The sequence below is a fragment of the Pterocles gutturalis genome, unplaced genomic scaffold (genome assembly GCF_000699245.1).
Source record: "Pterocles gutturalis isolate BGI_N339 unplaced genomic scaffold, ASM69924v1 scaffold30247, whole genome shotgun sequence".
Taxonomy (NCBI): Eukaryota; Metazoa; Chordata; class Aves; order Pterocliformes; family Pteroclidae; genus Pterocles; species Pterocles gutturalis.
Window position 1 is genome coordinate 1 of NW_010108794.1, and position 16,682 is coordinate 16,682.

Consider the following 16,682-nt stretch of genomic DNA (forward strand, 5'->3'; position numbering starts at 1 on the left):
GGGGAGGGTGAGGGGCGAGGCGCGGGCGCCCCCAGCGGTGAGGGCGGCGAATGGACAAAGACCAGGACGCGGGTTCGGTTTGTCCCAGAACAGCGTTTAATGCACGTACAGGACAGTCAGGGAGTCACACTGAGCATCGTTATGAACCAGCCCCATCCCTGACAGCCCCAGGCAGGCGCGTTGCCCTCGCCCAACGGGCACAGGGGCCCGGGGAGGGGTTTCTACAGAACCCGAGCTGTAAAACTAGAGAAAAGAGCTTGTAATCAAAGCCGGCACGTGCTTCCAGAGACAGGTAGACAGATCGTAAAAAGGCAGTAAGAACAAGTTCAGTGCAAAGTTCGAGGTTAGTAGAGAAAAGGAAGAGGGCTTGGCGCCAGCGGTTACTGGAAATACCCAAACACGGTCCCGAGGGACAGGGACAGTGCTGGCTGCAGGGCAGACAGTGCGGAAAATATTTATTTTCATTAAACAAGATAGAAAAAGCTGTTAAAATTACATTTTCAAGCTACTTAGTGTACTGGTAAATTCCATCCCCAATGAATATTCTCCTCTTTCACAGACTTTTTTTTTTTTTAAATGTCTTATTGCAACAATCACATTTTTCTGAGCTGACAATAGTGCAAAGAGGTGCAAGCTTGGGGCTCTTCCCCTACAAGAGAGGCCAAGGCCAGATCCCACAGACAAAATAAAATCAACGACCAGAAAAAGCTTCAGCCAGTGACTACTTTGAAAAGGAAGGGAAAGGCACAAAACGAGTAAAGCTATGAAGAAGATTAAAGCAGAAGTCAGGACGAATAACAACAATACAGTACTATACATTTTTTTGAGAGTCCGGACAACTGTTTAAAACTGCAAATCATTTTTTAATGATTTTAGTTTATTTGTATTTTGTGCTGTAAGACACTGTGCTTTAACAGCAAACTGCAAAAAAGGCAGTACATATTGCTTTCATTTTATTTCACAATAGAACGTTTCACAAAAACAGTAGTCTACTTTCCTGTGTTTAAGTGACTTGTGATTCTAATGATGGAATGGAGTAAGTCTCAAAAGCATCAAGTGAGCAGGAAATATATCTAGTTAGTTATATAGTTTATTATTTACAGGCTATATACTAAAAGAAAAATACGTAGAAGATGGCTAATAAAACTGGGATTTGGGATTCATTAGCGCCCATTAGTATTAACCCAGTTTCTAACATTCAAGATATTCTTAGCTTTTTAATTGTAATAGTTCCTACGACATTGGACCATGAATATTTTAGGCACCAGGAGATTCAAGTTTACTTCTCTCTTCTGTGTCGAAGGGAGATTGGTCAGTAGCAGGGGAAGGAAAACCAGATTATGAAATGGGATTTTAGTGTTGGGTATATAGAAGGCTTTCCCCGTATTGTGTCTTCGTTCATAGTTGTATATTTTACTTTAAAATTTCACTCTAGTCATAGTAAGTGGTGATAGTCTGTATTGCTTCAAGATTTAGTACTGAAGAAAAGTGTGCAACTTTACAGCTTTGTTTAGACAGAACATGATCACCCTGAACACCAAGTAAGGTGAACACAAAGGCTACACCTGTAGTGCAGAAACACCTAATTAACCAGTGGTATTCGTGGGAGACAGTAAGTCACATTGGTACCCCACTGTCACAAGAGAGTTCAGATCTAATGTTCCTTGGAATTCAGTATTTGTAGTGGAATTAATTATTTTTGGGATTGAGAAACAGTCTTGCTGTGAACAGTTAAAAAACCAACCAAACAAAAAAAACCAAGCTCCTCTCTCCAAGCTCTGTTAATGCAACTCATTTCTGGCCTGCCACTCCTCCAGCAGTTGTGCTTGTTAACTAGAAGCCATCCTTTACCAGGAGTACAGGTACGCAATTTAGGTGCCAATTCCACTTTGGATTTAGTATTTGAATCTGTTCCACATTTAATCACTGCAGTATTTAAATTTTCTCACAATTAACACTGAGAAGTTGGGCACCTTTCCTACAGCACCGCATTTAGCCAGTCTTCATTCAATTTCTGGAGATCATGGGTAAAATATGTGAAAAATTATATAAGTTGCACTAACAATGAAGATCAGTAGAAGTGATGTGATCTGTAAATAACACATCTCAGGAAAAGACTTCCAGTAGGACCTGCAAGTTATCAAATATGAGAACGTTTCCCCTTTTTAAGGAGCTGAAAGTTAACATGTATACATATTTTAAATACCAGAAATGAGGTAAAAGAGAAGCATTTGAATTATAAGGCACCATTATTTACAACTGCCATTATTGGCACTCACTCCAATAAGCCTTAGAGAAGCATGAATCTGGGATTAAATGCAACGCTAAGGAATTTTTCCAGCCCTTGAACTTTCATTTTTACAGGTGTGTGTGAAGCCACCAAAATTTTACCTGTCACTGCTTCTGTGATGTCTAGGTACTAGTGGGAGTGTAATCCTGAAAACATGTCAGTGCTGTGATGTTCTCCAGCATCATGCCATGGATGACAACACAGGTAGCAAGAACTAAAAGCAAAAATGCACTTTATCCACAGGCCTAATGATTATGTTACGGTTTAACCAACCAGCATAATCAAACTGTTCACCCCACTTTGATGGATGTTTTAAAAACCCCTTCCTTCATCCACAACTCTTAAACACTTACGACGACGCTTTAATAACATCACTTAAGCAGAAACCAGGTGTTCTAGAAATCCTCCAGATTAGACTACATGAACATTGGTCCAACATATCCATTGAAATGCAGTCTCTTATTTTAAGATGTGCAAGTTATCTTCAAGTAGGAAGAAGCACAAGTGAATACAATTATTCTGGTCTTACTCAGGTGTAGAAATGAGTTCACAGATAGGGTACAGCAGTTAGTCGATACCAGTTAACAGTCTCCTTGCTCAAATTGAAGTCCTTCAGTGAGAGCGTAATTCCACCCAAGAAAAAGTTCTCACGTAGCGATTCTGCACTGAGCACACTTAACTGAAGTTCTCTCTGTTTCAGAGTCTCCATGCTATATCCAGGGTACACGAGCTAGAAGGTAAGAAGTCAAGAATTTTTTGGTTATCCAAATAAAGTTACACAGATTGCCCTTTCTTCTGACTGCCTAGCCATGGAGAGATGTCTCAACTGCACATTATGACCATGCAGTATGTCTGTTTCTCAGAGGATGGGTTGAAGTACATCCATATTTTATTTTGTGCTCTCAGTGTTAAGTGTTTAGAAGGACCCATGTTTTTAGATGGAAGTACTATTACATGCAAAGACTTCTGCATTCATTCTTCTCCACATTATGAATCAGTGAATTTGGGGCAGGGGGATCTTTAGTTTTAAGATTCCTCTCCTTCCTCCCCACCATTTTGCAGAGTCAGTCTGAGAAATTTCTGCTTACTTGTAATAGCACATTTACCTACTCAGTTGCTTTGGGGTTTTTGGTGAGTTTGGGTGGCTTGTTTTTTTTTTTATAGAGGGCGCAAAGTTTTTGAAACAAGTTCCTTTTCCATTTCTGTATCTTCACAGATTTTTTAGACAATATTTTAATTACTGCTTAGAATAAGAGCCAACAGCAAACCAGAGGGAGTTACTAGATAAATTTTAACTTGCCATTTCATTGAAAGTTGGATTTCTTGTCTTCCGGGAGATTTTGGTTTTGCGTTTGGATGTTTTATGCGTATCTGGAAGCAAGTATGTTTTTACATAGGGATTTGGATCTGCACCATCTTCGGTAACCTACAATCCAAAACAAGTCAGAAAACTTAGTTAGTGTACTACTAGTGCACACTGTTTGAATATTTATTTTCAAGTATCTAGACTTTGCAAGAAACCTAACCAAAAGCAGCAGTTAAGATGGCATTTGGAAAATTTGGAGGAAGAAAGAGTGATCCACCATTCCTGCATCAACCTAAGTCAAGGAGGTAATTGACAAAACGGAAACAGTTTTTGGCAGTGAGCTCAGTATCTCTACTTACCAGGTCTTTAATGTGCATCACCATGATAAACAGAGTGCTATTTCGATATGATATGGATAGCTTCACTTCTCCTCCCACTTTGCCTGAGGTAGGACTTGATGGACTTGCATCTGAAAAAATATACAATTATTTCCTCTGTAATATTTGTACATTTTCATCTGTACTACAGTGATTAATTATATACGGGGGAAAAATACAAGCCTTAGACCAGCTTCAGTTTCTGATTTTATTTTTAGTTCCCTAATAAGAGGTTAGGTTTGAAAGATTTTTGCATTCTCTTGTAAGAACCAAGTTGGAGGTGTAGAGTAAAAACTTGAATAAATTAGTCAAGCCATAAGTAAGCCCAAGTGATCACATATATCACGTCAATTTTTGGTATGCTTTTATTTCATTGAAACTGTATGCAGACACATTTGTAACGACAGTGATGCAAAGCTGTCAATGAAGGAAAACTACAGTTAACTAAAAAACATTACAAAAAATAATTGCATTGTAAAGGTGTCATGCTGTAGTCACTTATTTATAAACACCCCCCAAAAACCATTACCTACCTGTAGGTCTGGCTATTCCATCTATTCCTTCCACTTTCTCATCACGAAGTAATGGATGGAAAAAAGTATAAACAAGATCACACTAAATTTGGAAGAAATGTTACATATTAGTTTAAGTGTTAACGAGCACCAAAATCTGAAAACTTGCATTGGATTTGCTTAAGTTATTTGAACTCACTTCTGCCACCTCTGAAGAGCTGTTCATCAGACTCTGGATGTAGCTGTTGAGTTCCACTTTTCTTTTAGCTGCTACATCTTTTATATGTGTTCTTCCTAAAACCATCTTGTTAGGAAAGCTACGTGGGAAGAACAAGATAAGAGTTTTCAGTTTCTTTCTCTGAAATACTGTTAGATTTCATTGTCGTTTCCATCCTGAAGTGCTGACATCCATTTTTTTTTAATATTACTCATGAGTGGAAACACAGCACCCTAATAGGTAACAACATTATAGAAAGGCAAGGAAACATGTATAGGTAATTATCAGAAGTTATGTGACAAACACTAAAGACACTGAGTTGCTCCTCTGGCTCTTCTCCTTAAAACTTAGAGAAAACAGTTTTCTCCCTTCATTGCCAACTTTGAGGTCTAGTTTGCCCCTGGGCAGCTCTGTCTCCATTTGAAGCTATTTCTTCCTCCATCCTGCTGGGAGCAGTTTTGCTGCTTCCGTTATAATAGTGATGAGTGAGTTAGGAACATACCCTGGTAACTTCCAAAGAGGAAAGAGAATGCCAAGTTTGTTGTGGAGCTCCTGGAACTCATCAAATGTTCGGAAGACAAATGTTGGCTCAATGTGCCCTTCTCTCAAAACTCTCACTACGTAGATCTGCCCAAAACACACACACAAAAAGATGAAAGTAGTAACAATATTATAGAACGGACTTAACAATATAATTTTCTTAGTAATCGACTCTTTCTGCTATGGTAATCCTTCTCTTGTATACATATCCCAGTAGCAGCATTTGCATTTTACAGTAGTTAGAATTATAAACAGCCCTGCTGAAATGCAAAGTAACACCACATGATCCTCCCATAAGGTAGATCCACCTCTGACACGGGAATGAAGGTAGTTATGGCTAAGCTGTCTGCATTCTCCCTTTTAAGCCTCATTGTAAGTTCATACCATATGCAGGTGTACACAATTAACACATCAGTGCAGGATTACACCTAGATATGTATCTGTGGGGCCAGAACTACCACAAAACTTTTCAAGTGTGGACTATGGAGGAAACTAGTGCCTAATTTTTTTTCAATCTAATTATCTCAAGATGCTAAAGGATTCCACTTTCACAGTGATAATTTAGTGGGCAGATACAAGTGTACTACATTATACAAAAGGAATTTTTAAAAATACAGGAGGTACAGTCCCAGGACGCAGCTATTCATATTATGATGAGAAGGAAATGAAAGTTGAGAAACTGCACAACAAATTCAATTCAGTGGACTAATTTTATGGGCAGATGAGTTAAATGTATATTTAAAAAATGTGCAACTGGCAAGATGTTTAAAAATCTAGTCAGAAGGAGACTACATCATCTTAACAGTTTCCTGGAAGATAAAAGGCTGTTTTGGCTTAGACCAGGAGTGCTCAAGATACATTTTCAATATAGTGGTTCAGTATAAAGCTCTTCTTCACTTCTAATGTCATTCACCTTTGCAAGCTGGTGTCTTACCAGATGAAGACATTTACAGCAAATACAACTTGGAAAGAGACGTACATTTCCATATACAAATATAGGTAACTTTTTAAACAACTTGAGGACAATGTAACTTGAGCTGACTATTCTAGGCCAAACAAAAAACAACATTAGAGAAGTAAAAAAAGAAAAAAGAAATTGAGGATGGTTGCATATCTGCATTGGAATACAAATATCAACACAAGTCTTAAAGTGTAACCCAGGTCTACCAAAATCCCAAGGACAAATTGTAATGCTGCCTCTAGTAAGACTGACTAGGAGAGTAGGTGCATTAATACAGGAAATGACACTTTTACTTAGGAGGAGCAAATACAACTTTAATGGAAGGTCAGAATCAAAACAAAGTGTTTGACTCAATGGCTTCTACTAAGGAAGGAGCCATTTTACAGAAGGCAGCGACATAAGCACATAAATATGACTCAAATCCACATTTTTTAAAAAATCTTCTCCACCAATACTACTTCTGTCCTTTCTGCTTCCTTCTAGACACTTTTCAAGAAGTGTCTTCATTTTGAGGAATACTATTGGATGCTAAAAATACCAGTCTGTACTCCAGCACTGCTGTGGTTGGTTTACCCCGGCCAGCAGCTAAGCACCCACACAGCTGCTTGCTCACTCCCACCCCCTCACCATGGGACAGGGGAGAGAATAAGAGCAAAAGCAAGAAGACGCGTGGGTTGAGATAAAGAGAGCCCTTGGAAGGGGAGGTGACACAATCTCTCACCACCTTCCACAAGCAGACTCATGCCCAGCCAGTCCCCAAGCAACAGCCACCTTGGAAGACAACATCTTCCCACCCTCTGCCTTCTTCCTCTACCCTCTGTTTTGTTGTTTTTTTTTTTTACTGAGCATGACATTACATGCTATGGAGGATCTCTGTCCAGTCTGGGTCAGCTGTCCCTGCTGTGTCCCTTCCCAACTCCTTGCCCACCCACAGCCTGCTCACTGCAGTGGGTGGAAGGGGCAAAGCGTAAGAAAAAGAGAAAGCCTTGACAGTGCACAGGCACCGTTCAGCAACAGCCAAACCAATGGTGTCTTATCAGTACAGTTTTACAGCACCGTGTGGGCTGCTATGAAGAAAGATAACTCCATCCCAGCCAGAGAGAGTACAACTCTGGTCTTCTCCAGGAAGCGAGCAAGCGGGCCCATTCCCATCTAGATTTCAGTTATGGAGTTTGTTTTTACTTTCAAGTCATCCACAGTGGGGCTTAGTTTTGGGTGTCAACATTGGTGCTGGTTTCTAAGCTCCCATTATAGTCAATGTAGCCAGACTTCAGAAAACTCTTCAGCTCATCCTAAATCCAACATTAGTGCCAACTGAACAGTAAGTATTTATAGCTGTATTAGTAAATCTCTGTCAATAAAGGGAACCTAGTTTTCTACCTCAAAGCTGGCTAGTTAAGGCTAAACAAGGCAAATTTTCCCCTAGCCTAATTCTCTGTGATTAAGTACTGAACTTATGGCAAGAAGGAGAATATATCTTGTTGGAAGAAAATGGACAGTATCTTCACTGAGTGGAAACAGATTCCACACACTTACATAGTGTTTATCTGGGTTATATCTTTTCTGGTATGTAAACACAGATGCTTGTTTGATTCGGCCATCTTGTTTTAGAGAATATGTTTTAGCGGAAAATGAGAGGATGGGTTCATCATTAGAAGGTAGACCTGAGAAACGCAGCTGAGCCAAATTGTGAATGAAGAAATTAAACTTTGTGGCAACACTTCCCAGACTGGATTCAATCAACCTAGAAAAGAAAAAAAATAATGTCAAAAAACACAAAAGTGGTTCTGTGAATGAATCAGACTGAAGCTTAAGAAAAATAAAAACAAATTTCTTACTGACAGAGAACAGGTTTTAAACTGTCATCAGTGGGCTATACAAACAGCATCAGATCAGTGACACTATATACAAAGCCCCACTTGCTACACTGGGGCATCATCCCTCCCTCCCTAGAATGCAAAACCACTTCTTGAAAGAGAGAACTTTTGTACATGCATTACAAGGTTCCCATCACATACACTGCTAACTAAGCAATTTAGGATGTATTCAAAATGCAAGCCTCAAAGAGTCAGACAGCCTTATCTACTCTCAGTATTTCAAACAAATTTTTCGCACAAAGTTACTCTGAAAGGCAGCAAAGTATTTCAGCACAAGCATTAGTCTTATAAGAAACTGATCTTATTTATGTAGTTCACCAGCTAACTGATATTTTATGATTGTACAGTGTAACTATTCAACTTCTACAGACATGTTTGTGCACATCCTTAGTACATTTTTTCCTAGCAGAAAGCACCCATTAAGATGATGCTGGGAGATATTTTAGTTTTCACTTATCCAGTACCTTGTAAAGAAAATGGTAGCTTCTGCATCTGTTGTTTGGGACTGGAGAGCATCCTGGACATACTTCAAGTCCTGAACCCCACTTAGTTCTGGTAAGCCAGAAGAAAGCATCTGCAAGAAATTTAAATTTACAGTTTTAATGAAATAAAACCAATATGATTTTACATTGGAATGATTAAAACTCTTAGACACTAAAATTAATTTGAAGATGCACTAAATTGCTAAATGCTAACAGCAATAGCCAACAATCACTTACAATCAGCAACTTTTCACCATTTCTGCTGAACTAAAAACAGTTAAAAACACTTTGCAGTGTAATTTATGATATCATCATTTTAAATTTTCAGCAAAGAGGTAGGTAGTAAAAAAGCTTTAAAAAATTCCAAATACAACCTTGCTAAAAAGCACATCTGATATTTCTGCCTTTTAAAAGCATGCATTAAGAGCTTCTGCAGCATAAAAAGCATAGCATTTAATACAACCCAACATCATAGATCTATCAAGTTTCAATTGATCTTAATAAACTGATTACCAATGAAAGTAGGTTAAGGAAGAGGCTTGCATGTTTTCTTATCAAATTGTAAGCTTGACAACAGAGATCCACAAACAGCTGAAAGCGAATAGTGGGTTTTTCACCACCGTTAATGACATAAGCCATATCCGAAGTTAGCACAAAAGGAGCTCGATCCCTGTTCAAAAAGCACAAAATTCCTAAGTTAATTATAAAGTCTATTCACTTTGTCATGTGCTTCTTCCTCCTCTCCATCACCACCGCAAGGTAATGCTATTAAATAAGCCACTTTTCTATAACATTGACATTCACTACTGTTCTTGTGACCCAGAGTCTGTTCTCATTTGTTTCACCCTCAGATATTCAGATGACAAAGGTTCTGCCACTCAATTTCTCATTCACTGATCAAGTTTACCTAACAAGCATGAAATACAGAATTGCATTCATATAGCTAAAAAGGCATAACTACCAACTAAAAAGGTGTAACCAATATTCCTGGAAAAGTATGACACCAAGATTTGTGTTAGACGTAAGGCTCCCAAATATCAATAAAAAGTTACATTCATCTTTTCCTGTACCAAAATACTTGGCTTTCGTAACTACCGTAAAGAAATTCCCAACCATGTATAGCACAAATTTCTTAAGGAATTAATGCAATTTGGAAGAGTTGAAGTTAAATGATGTTTAGGAGACCAAATTCTTTATTTCAATCTACCAGTAGCTAGAACAGTCATTTTATTTGAAAGCTATGCCTACGTGCTTTGAGTTAAAACAGTTCCAGACATCAGAATATGGGAACAGGAAGCTGGAGCCTTTTCAAAATTAATTCTAGGCAGGTAAGTTTGAATGTGTTCTGGAACCTCTGTGGCTAAATTAGAAGATATTGGCTTCATAATGAGAACAGCAGATAACAGGAATTTAAAGGTTAATGTTTAGAATTATAATGCTTATAAAAATATACTAAAAATAACTTCATTCTCTACATTACTTATCTACAGATCTCTATATTGCTTAGCTACAGAAAATACCTTTTAAAGCTACCAAACATTTGGGCATGACCCAAAAATTTTCCAAAGTCAATGTGAAACATATGCCCTGTGTTTCGAAGCATTATGTTATCATTGTGGCGGTCACAAATTCCCAATACATAAGTAGCTACGCAGCATCCTGCACAGGAGTAAATGAAGTTTTCTGAAGCCTGGGAAGGAGAGAAAAAAGTTAACTGAGATCAAATATCACTGGGAAAACAGCATTCACACATTCAACAGCCAATCTTGACAAAGGTGAAACCCAAGCGAGACAAGACAGGCCCTAAAAATTTGCCTTTTTCCAAAACAGTGGTCTTCAAACAGATAGCTTTGCAAAAGTCTTTAGATATTACACTTTCCAGCAAAAATGGTTGTTCTGTTTTTCAAATAAAAGAGGAGTTGAAGACACACCACAAAAAGAAATAAATACATTAGGTAAAGAAAAGAGTACAAGACTTTTTTCCAATGTGTTGTGTAACAGTCAAAAGAAAACATTGTATTTTTTGAATCCCATGTACTTGTATGAGAAGAGGTCACTGCTCCTAAAACCCAATTAAAAGAGCCATCATTCCCCCCATGTTGAATTTGAAGTGCATTTTTTTCTATATCCAATAAAAACTCCTGATGTGAATCTTGAGAATCCATCTGGGTCCTTTTTAGTTATATAAGGGATTTTAATTCGCTGGATTTCAAGTACAGGAAAAAAAAATTAAGTTTCCTAAAGATATAAAAATTTCAGTGGAAGATGTGGAATTTCATTCTTTCATAAAATGGTATTTATTCCTTTTAAAAAGATCTTCAAATAAGAACAACCCTGAAAAAAGTTACCTTTTCATATTCCTCCTCTGTAGGATTATACTTCCGCAACCACTCTGCCAGAGGCTTGTCTTTAAAAGAACCCGTCACTCCATATTCCACTTGAATTTTCCTAAGCGTATCTGAAGCAGGAACAAGCTCTACCATGCCTTTATGTAAAATATAACAAATTGTATTTAACCATCTCCTGAAGTTATACTGCATTTTCATTATTCAGTAGAAACTTTGACAGCTATGGATTTTATAGTCTTAGACCAGCTTCCTTCAAAATCCAGTTAGGTGTAAAAATAGTGCTATTTATTAATCTACTAAGTGTTTCTGCAGGCCACATGACAAAGAATACCATGAAATCCATGTAGCAATCCAAGTCAGGCTTACTTTACTACAATTAGTCACAGTTGCTAGAATGCACATATAAATTATACCCTGAATAATTACTTTCCACTACATAAACTAGTATTGGTACATAAGCCATAACTGCAAAATATGTTGATGCTCATATACTGACACTAAAGTAATCCAGTAACTTTAACTGCTGTCAAGTGTTGAAACAGAGCAGACCGTTGCTGCAGAAACAAAGCAGTGGGCTTTACATGTGGCCTTATTTTGGAGATCCCATTTACTAAAAACATTTGTATAGCTAAATCATAACAGGAAAACATGTATTTGATTAACAGAATTTTACTTCTATCTTGGCAAGAGCTACTAAAGGCAAATCTGTAATTTAAATCTGTTTTTCTTTTTCACTTTAATCCCTCAAGTACTTTAGGAACGCTAACATTAGCAACAACAAAAAAAAGTAACATGCTGTGCAATCAAGTCATCGTTCAAAGTAGGAAGAAAAGCCATCTGCTTCTCTAAAAAGCAAGTCTTACATAAATAGAAGCTTTTTGCTTAGTTTTGCAAATGTTTCCATGTATTTAAGAGTTTCCATCATGCTGTTCTACCATCTGATTGAAGAAATATTGAAGTTATTGTTTATCCTCTTAAAGATCTTGCAGTTCCTCTTGGCTAGCTCTAGAGAATTAGTGAAAACCATCAAAAAGCATGTTCCAGGTGAGAGAGTTCTGTGACCTAGTTTCAAACCTAAAAGACAGCCTCATATTCTCAAGGAACTTTTACCAGCATATGACACTAATTCTGGGGGACAGTGTGGGTGGGTGTGGGTGTTCTAAATTTTTATTCTTTTTGCACATTTCAGTACATGAATGATACTCCTGACTCAACTGCAGGAGATTCCAAATACTTCAGAATTTCAGTTTGGACTTAAATACTTCCATAACGAAACTTTCAGAATCAGGATTGCTATGGCATCATCATTTTCTTGTGTTGCACTAAGGGCATCAAGAGAAACCTTAGTTTCTATCATTGTATTTACTCGCTTGCACTACTGCTCATTGACAACAGAACACACAAGAATCTCAAGACTCAAGAGAAGAACCACATGTAAATACAACACAGCCATCAGGAAATTGAGAACAATTTAACTTGCAATACTCTTGGGTACTGAATTCCTTGCCTGGAAGGCGTCTGGCCTTCCACTGTTTCTTGGGCTTGCCTCCGCACAGAAATTTGTCACTAACAGTGTGAAATTGTAACAAAATTGAAGTAGGGGAGAAAAGATATGGTTTTGCACCTCGGTCCTTTCCAGTTGAGAGACACTTGAAGATAACCATCCGTAGATCCAGTCCCTCCTGCAGCCAAATCTTATCCATAATCTTTATCATTTGTAAAGCCAACATATCTTGTCTCAGATCTTCTCCGACCTTAAATGGAAAAAAGTTAACTAGAGACATAAAATGCTTTCAGGAAAACTAAGCTTCACACATTAATTGCTTTACATTTCTAGCAAGTGATACATTACACTACTTCTTCATAGCTCCGCACATCACAAGAGCAATAGGCTACATTTAAGCTTTCCATGCAGTAGGCTTACTTCCACATTTTACAACCTGTGCAGACATTCGGTTTCTACACAGAAGCAAACTCACAAAACGACTAAGCTTACTGGTCTACACGAAAGTTAACTGATACCAATGAAATAGTTATTATCATTCAACTTTTTTTCTCCAATACATATGTAAGGCCTACCTTAAACATCACATTAATTTCTTCTCCCAGAGGGTCTGCATTTATCAGTGCAACTTTCAGTGGTACTGCGTTGGAGCTGAAGAAAGAACACGCCTACAAGGACATTTAGTGTTAAAACAGACTATTCCTGCTAGCCCAGAAAACAAGACATTCTGACAACAGGCAGGTCTGACACACAATGTGCCTATTCAGACTTTTAACATGGCAATTGTGGCAAATACGTGCTTCCTTTGAATAAAGAGTGCTTTGGCTCTTATTTGTTGAATTCTTGTACAAAAGCCAATAGTGCTGCACAGCAACGTTTTATACTTTTTGAAGGGAAGAGAGAATAAACCATGGATAAATATTTTATCAGTACCTTTTTTTGAAACCTGTATTTAAAAAAAAAAAAGGTATTTGCACGTTGCACAGTATCTTCTAATTTATCTGCTTTAAAGTACATTATCATGATTTAGTAGGTACAGAAGAAAAGGAAATCAAGAGGAATGGACTCTCCACACAGGATTAAATCCAGTGTTCACAGACCTCCAGGTTCTCAGTCATGCATGATGATATAAATCAAGGTTGTGGTTGAGCAGATATTGTCAAATCTTGCAGAGTTCTGGAAAAATAATTTACTTACTTCTCCTACATTATTACTTGCTGGATGTTCACACTAAAATAAGGCTACTGTCTGCCTCCCTGGCTTCAGTGCATCTCTTGGACACTACCAGTAACAGGTAGTTTCACATATTTCACTGAATCTACTCATTGTTTGAACTTTATAGCCTCGCTCCATTTTCTCTTTTGATTACTACTGCAGACAGGACTTTTTCATGCACTTTGAACAGCCTCCTGCTTTACTATAGCCAGGATTGCTGGGCTCAAAACAGACAGGGTCTGAAGAAATCGTAAGTTACTACAGATATGTTTGGGTTTGGGGCGGGGGGAGTTTGTTTTGTGGTGGTTTTGTTTTAATACAAGTACATTCATTGCTTTTACACAAGTATTTGTATAAATTTTATCTTTGCTCAGCTAATTTCACTGCCTTGCTCAATCAGAATTTTTAATTAAAACCTTCCCTCACAGCATAAAGACCTTTCAAACACCTCAACTGATTTTTTCTATTTGTAAAAGCTTTGCCTGTATGTAATTTTTACAAAAAAGTTTTGAAATTCTGAATGTGCAGTACCTTAATATTTAGCTCTTTTGCCACAAGACTGGGATTGAGAGGCAAACGGCATTTGTTCTTCAAGAAAAATAACTGCACACGCTCCATACCATTTTGCAAGGCAGCCTGCAGATTAAAAAAAAAAAAATTCAGCAACATTTTCCTAACTGGAGCATCTACAGAAAACTTCTGGACAAAGCTACCCTGAAGCCAATGTTGTAACTCCTCAGTGTCAAAGGAATGTTAGAAATTCTAACTGCTGTTTTAGCTATTAAAAATACATAAGCCTAGCAGTACAACACTCATATGATACAAGTTTGTGGGTTTTGCTTTTTTTTTTTTGACTGAACCAGATCATAGCATCCCACTCTGTCAAACTGTAAATTCATATTATTAGCACATAAACAGACATCCCACTCTTTCGCATAATGGGATCATTCTTCAGCAGTAATAGGTTTAAATCCAGTTCCCATTTATTGTACACAGATACCATCCTACTTTTACCCTATCACCTCACACAATCTTATGTTTCCAATGACAACAAATTTGACAAAAACATCAACTTCGTTAACTCATTAACTTGTTAAAATGCAGATAAATAGATTCATAAAACTACTTATACAGCCTTTTGTTGAACTTAGACTAAAAAGGCAATTGAGTGGATTGTTCTGAGGGTCTACTCAATCTAATCTTCCTAATGAATATCAAAAATTTATACACACCTGCCGAGCAGATCCACTTGTTTGCTTTACTTTTTCTGCCACCATTCCAAAAAGCTGCACTAGTCTGGTCTGCTTCTCCAGCTCTTCCCTCAGCCTTTTTCCACAGACTGAAAGAAAAGCTCCAAGAATTTGCTCATACCTTACACCAAACTTCATATCATACAGTGTATCCTTAAGAAGCCTGAAATAAAGGATTTAAGTTAAATTTTCCTAAGGAAAATACTGCAAACAATGCAATACTAAGACATGAAAATATTTTAATGAATCAGTACTACATATATCCAAAGTTACTGATACACAGGATCTAAAAGGTAATAAGTTTGTGCCTATGGAAAAAATAGGACCTACATTTTGTATACTCTCCATTCATAACATTCATTGTTATGATGTATAATATTAAGAAAGAATTTTTTTCTGGAAATATTAATCTTACAGTAAACACATTACGTGAACAATGGACAAAAGAACATCTTACCAATATAGGTAGTGTGCTATTCGAATGCTTCCCAGTGCCCGAGCCAAAAGAAATTTAACAAGAGCACTGTCAAGGTAGGTTTCATACTTCAATGCCTAAATACAAAGAAAATTAAATAAATTGTGTCTGAATTTAATTCTAGATGACTGAGATTAGAAATCATTCTAGATGACTGAGTCTAGAAGACTGAGATTTTATGACTAATGCACACACAGAACCACCACAAATCCATAGGACAGTCACAGAGCAATTATTTACTCAAATTGTTTTCCTACTGTGCATTAAAGTTATTAAGTATAGAGGCATGCAGTTGCACTACTGCTACTAGTAATCAGCAATTCCTTTGGGTTTTCAAGAACAAAAAAAATCAAACTTCAGTGTAGGCAGAAAGTCTTACCTGCACAAATTGAGGAAGAAAATCTGTTAATTCATCATCACTTAACGTCTCTATCCAATTCACAGCTGTATTTCGTACTTCTTGATCAGCAAACCTGGAAAGTCACCACAAATCCACATTAAGTTTATTCTGTTCAAGTAGGATTTTTTTTTCCTTCTTGAAGTCAGCTAGATACAAAAGAACCCATATTAAATCTTTAACAGCTCAACAGAGGACATACCAGTTTGAGGTTGTTCATTACCTAAGATACAAACACATATGCATGTTTAGGACAAGCACACTCATCTCCCAAAACTTCAGCTGTGATAGCTTGGTCGTGTAGCTTGCTCTCCTGTTGCAAACTGGATTTCAGGATCCTAACCACATTTGCTATTCTTTTACTACACAACTCCGTTAAGCCTACATGAATAAAGTTATCATGTATTCTTTAAGACTGTAAGAAAACATAGCTTTTTCGCTAATTCAGCAATATTTTCCACAAGAACGCCATTCAGAATCTTCTACCGAAGAAAAGTCATTTAATGCAAACCATACACACAGAGAACTTATTTACATTGTTTTTCTTACTTTGAATCAAGTAGTTCCAGTGCAGCTAAGGGTGATAAAGGAGGCCACTGCTGAAGTAATGCATATATTTCTGGAAGACTTGCCCAGTCCCAGTGAGGGGCACTAGCCAGTATTTTTGGTAGGCTACTAGGATGACTATGACAATAATGTCTCTTGTCCCACAAAAATTCTTTATCTTCTTTTGATAGCCTGCAGACAAAAGCTTTTCAGTTTATACTGCACATTACAGACCATCACTTGAATAATCCCAATGCTACTGGTCATTGTATACATACAGGTAATGTAACACACAGAATGAAATGCAGGTAAAATGGCTATTTCCTCCCCAAAAGTCAAAGCAAGAAGCAAAATAAAGACTCAAACATTACGGAAACAGTTGTTC

General features: G+C 37.4%; 1 protein-coding gene across 1 annotated transcript in view; it reads right to left on the reverse strand.

The window, feature by feature from the left end:
- Positions 1-2,837: 2,837 nt before the first annotated feature.
- PIK3C2A (phosphatidylinositol-4-phosphate 3-kinase, catalytic subunit type 2 alpha) overlaps positions 2,838-16,682 on the reverse strand; it is a gene marked incomplete at its 5' end in the record, with an annotated part of 31,712 nt that continues 17,867 nt past the window's right edge. Inside the window, 18 exons of the mRNA XM_010072764.1 lie at positions 2,838-3,020; positions 3,591-3,716; positions 3,956-4,065; positions 4,507-4,588; positions 4,685-4,802; positions 5,205-5,329; positions 7,740-7,947; positions 8,545-8,654; positions 9,076-9,232; positions 10,083-10,252; positions 10,911-11,047; positions 12,535-12,664; positions 12,990-13,082; positions 14,161-14,265; positions 14,862-15,042; positions 15,337-15,431; positions 15,734-15,827; positions 16,301-16,489. Of these exons, the coding sequence (XP_010071066.1) occupies positions 2,838-3,020; positions 3,591-3,716; positions 3,956-4,065; positions 4,507-4,588; positions 4,685-4,802; positions 5,205-5,329; positions 7,740-7,947; positions 8,545-8,654; positions 9,076-9,232; positions 10,083-10,252; positions 10,911-11,047; positions 12,535-12,664; positions 12,990-13,082; positions 14,161-14,265; positions 14,862-15,042; positions 15,337-15,431; positions 15,734-15,827; positions 16,301-16,489 (2,413 nt within the window). The remainder of the gene's footprint in view (positions 3,021-3,590; positions 3,717-3,955; positions 4,066-4,506; positions 4,589-4,684; positions 4,803-5,204; positions 5,330-7,739; positions 7,948-8,544; positions 8,655-9,075; positions 9,233-10,082; positions 10,253-10,910; positions 11,048-12,534; positions 12,665-12,989; positions 13,083-14,160; positions 14,266-14,861; positions 15,043-15,336; positions 15,432-15,733; positions 15,828-16,300; positions 16,490-16,682) is intronic.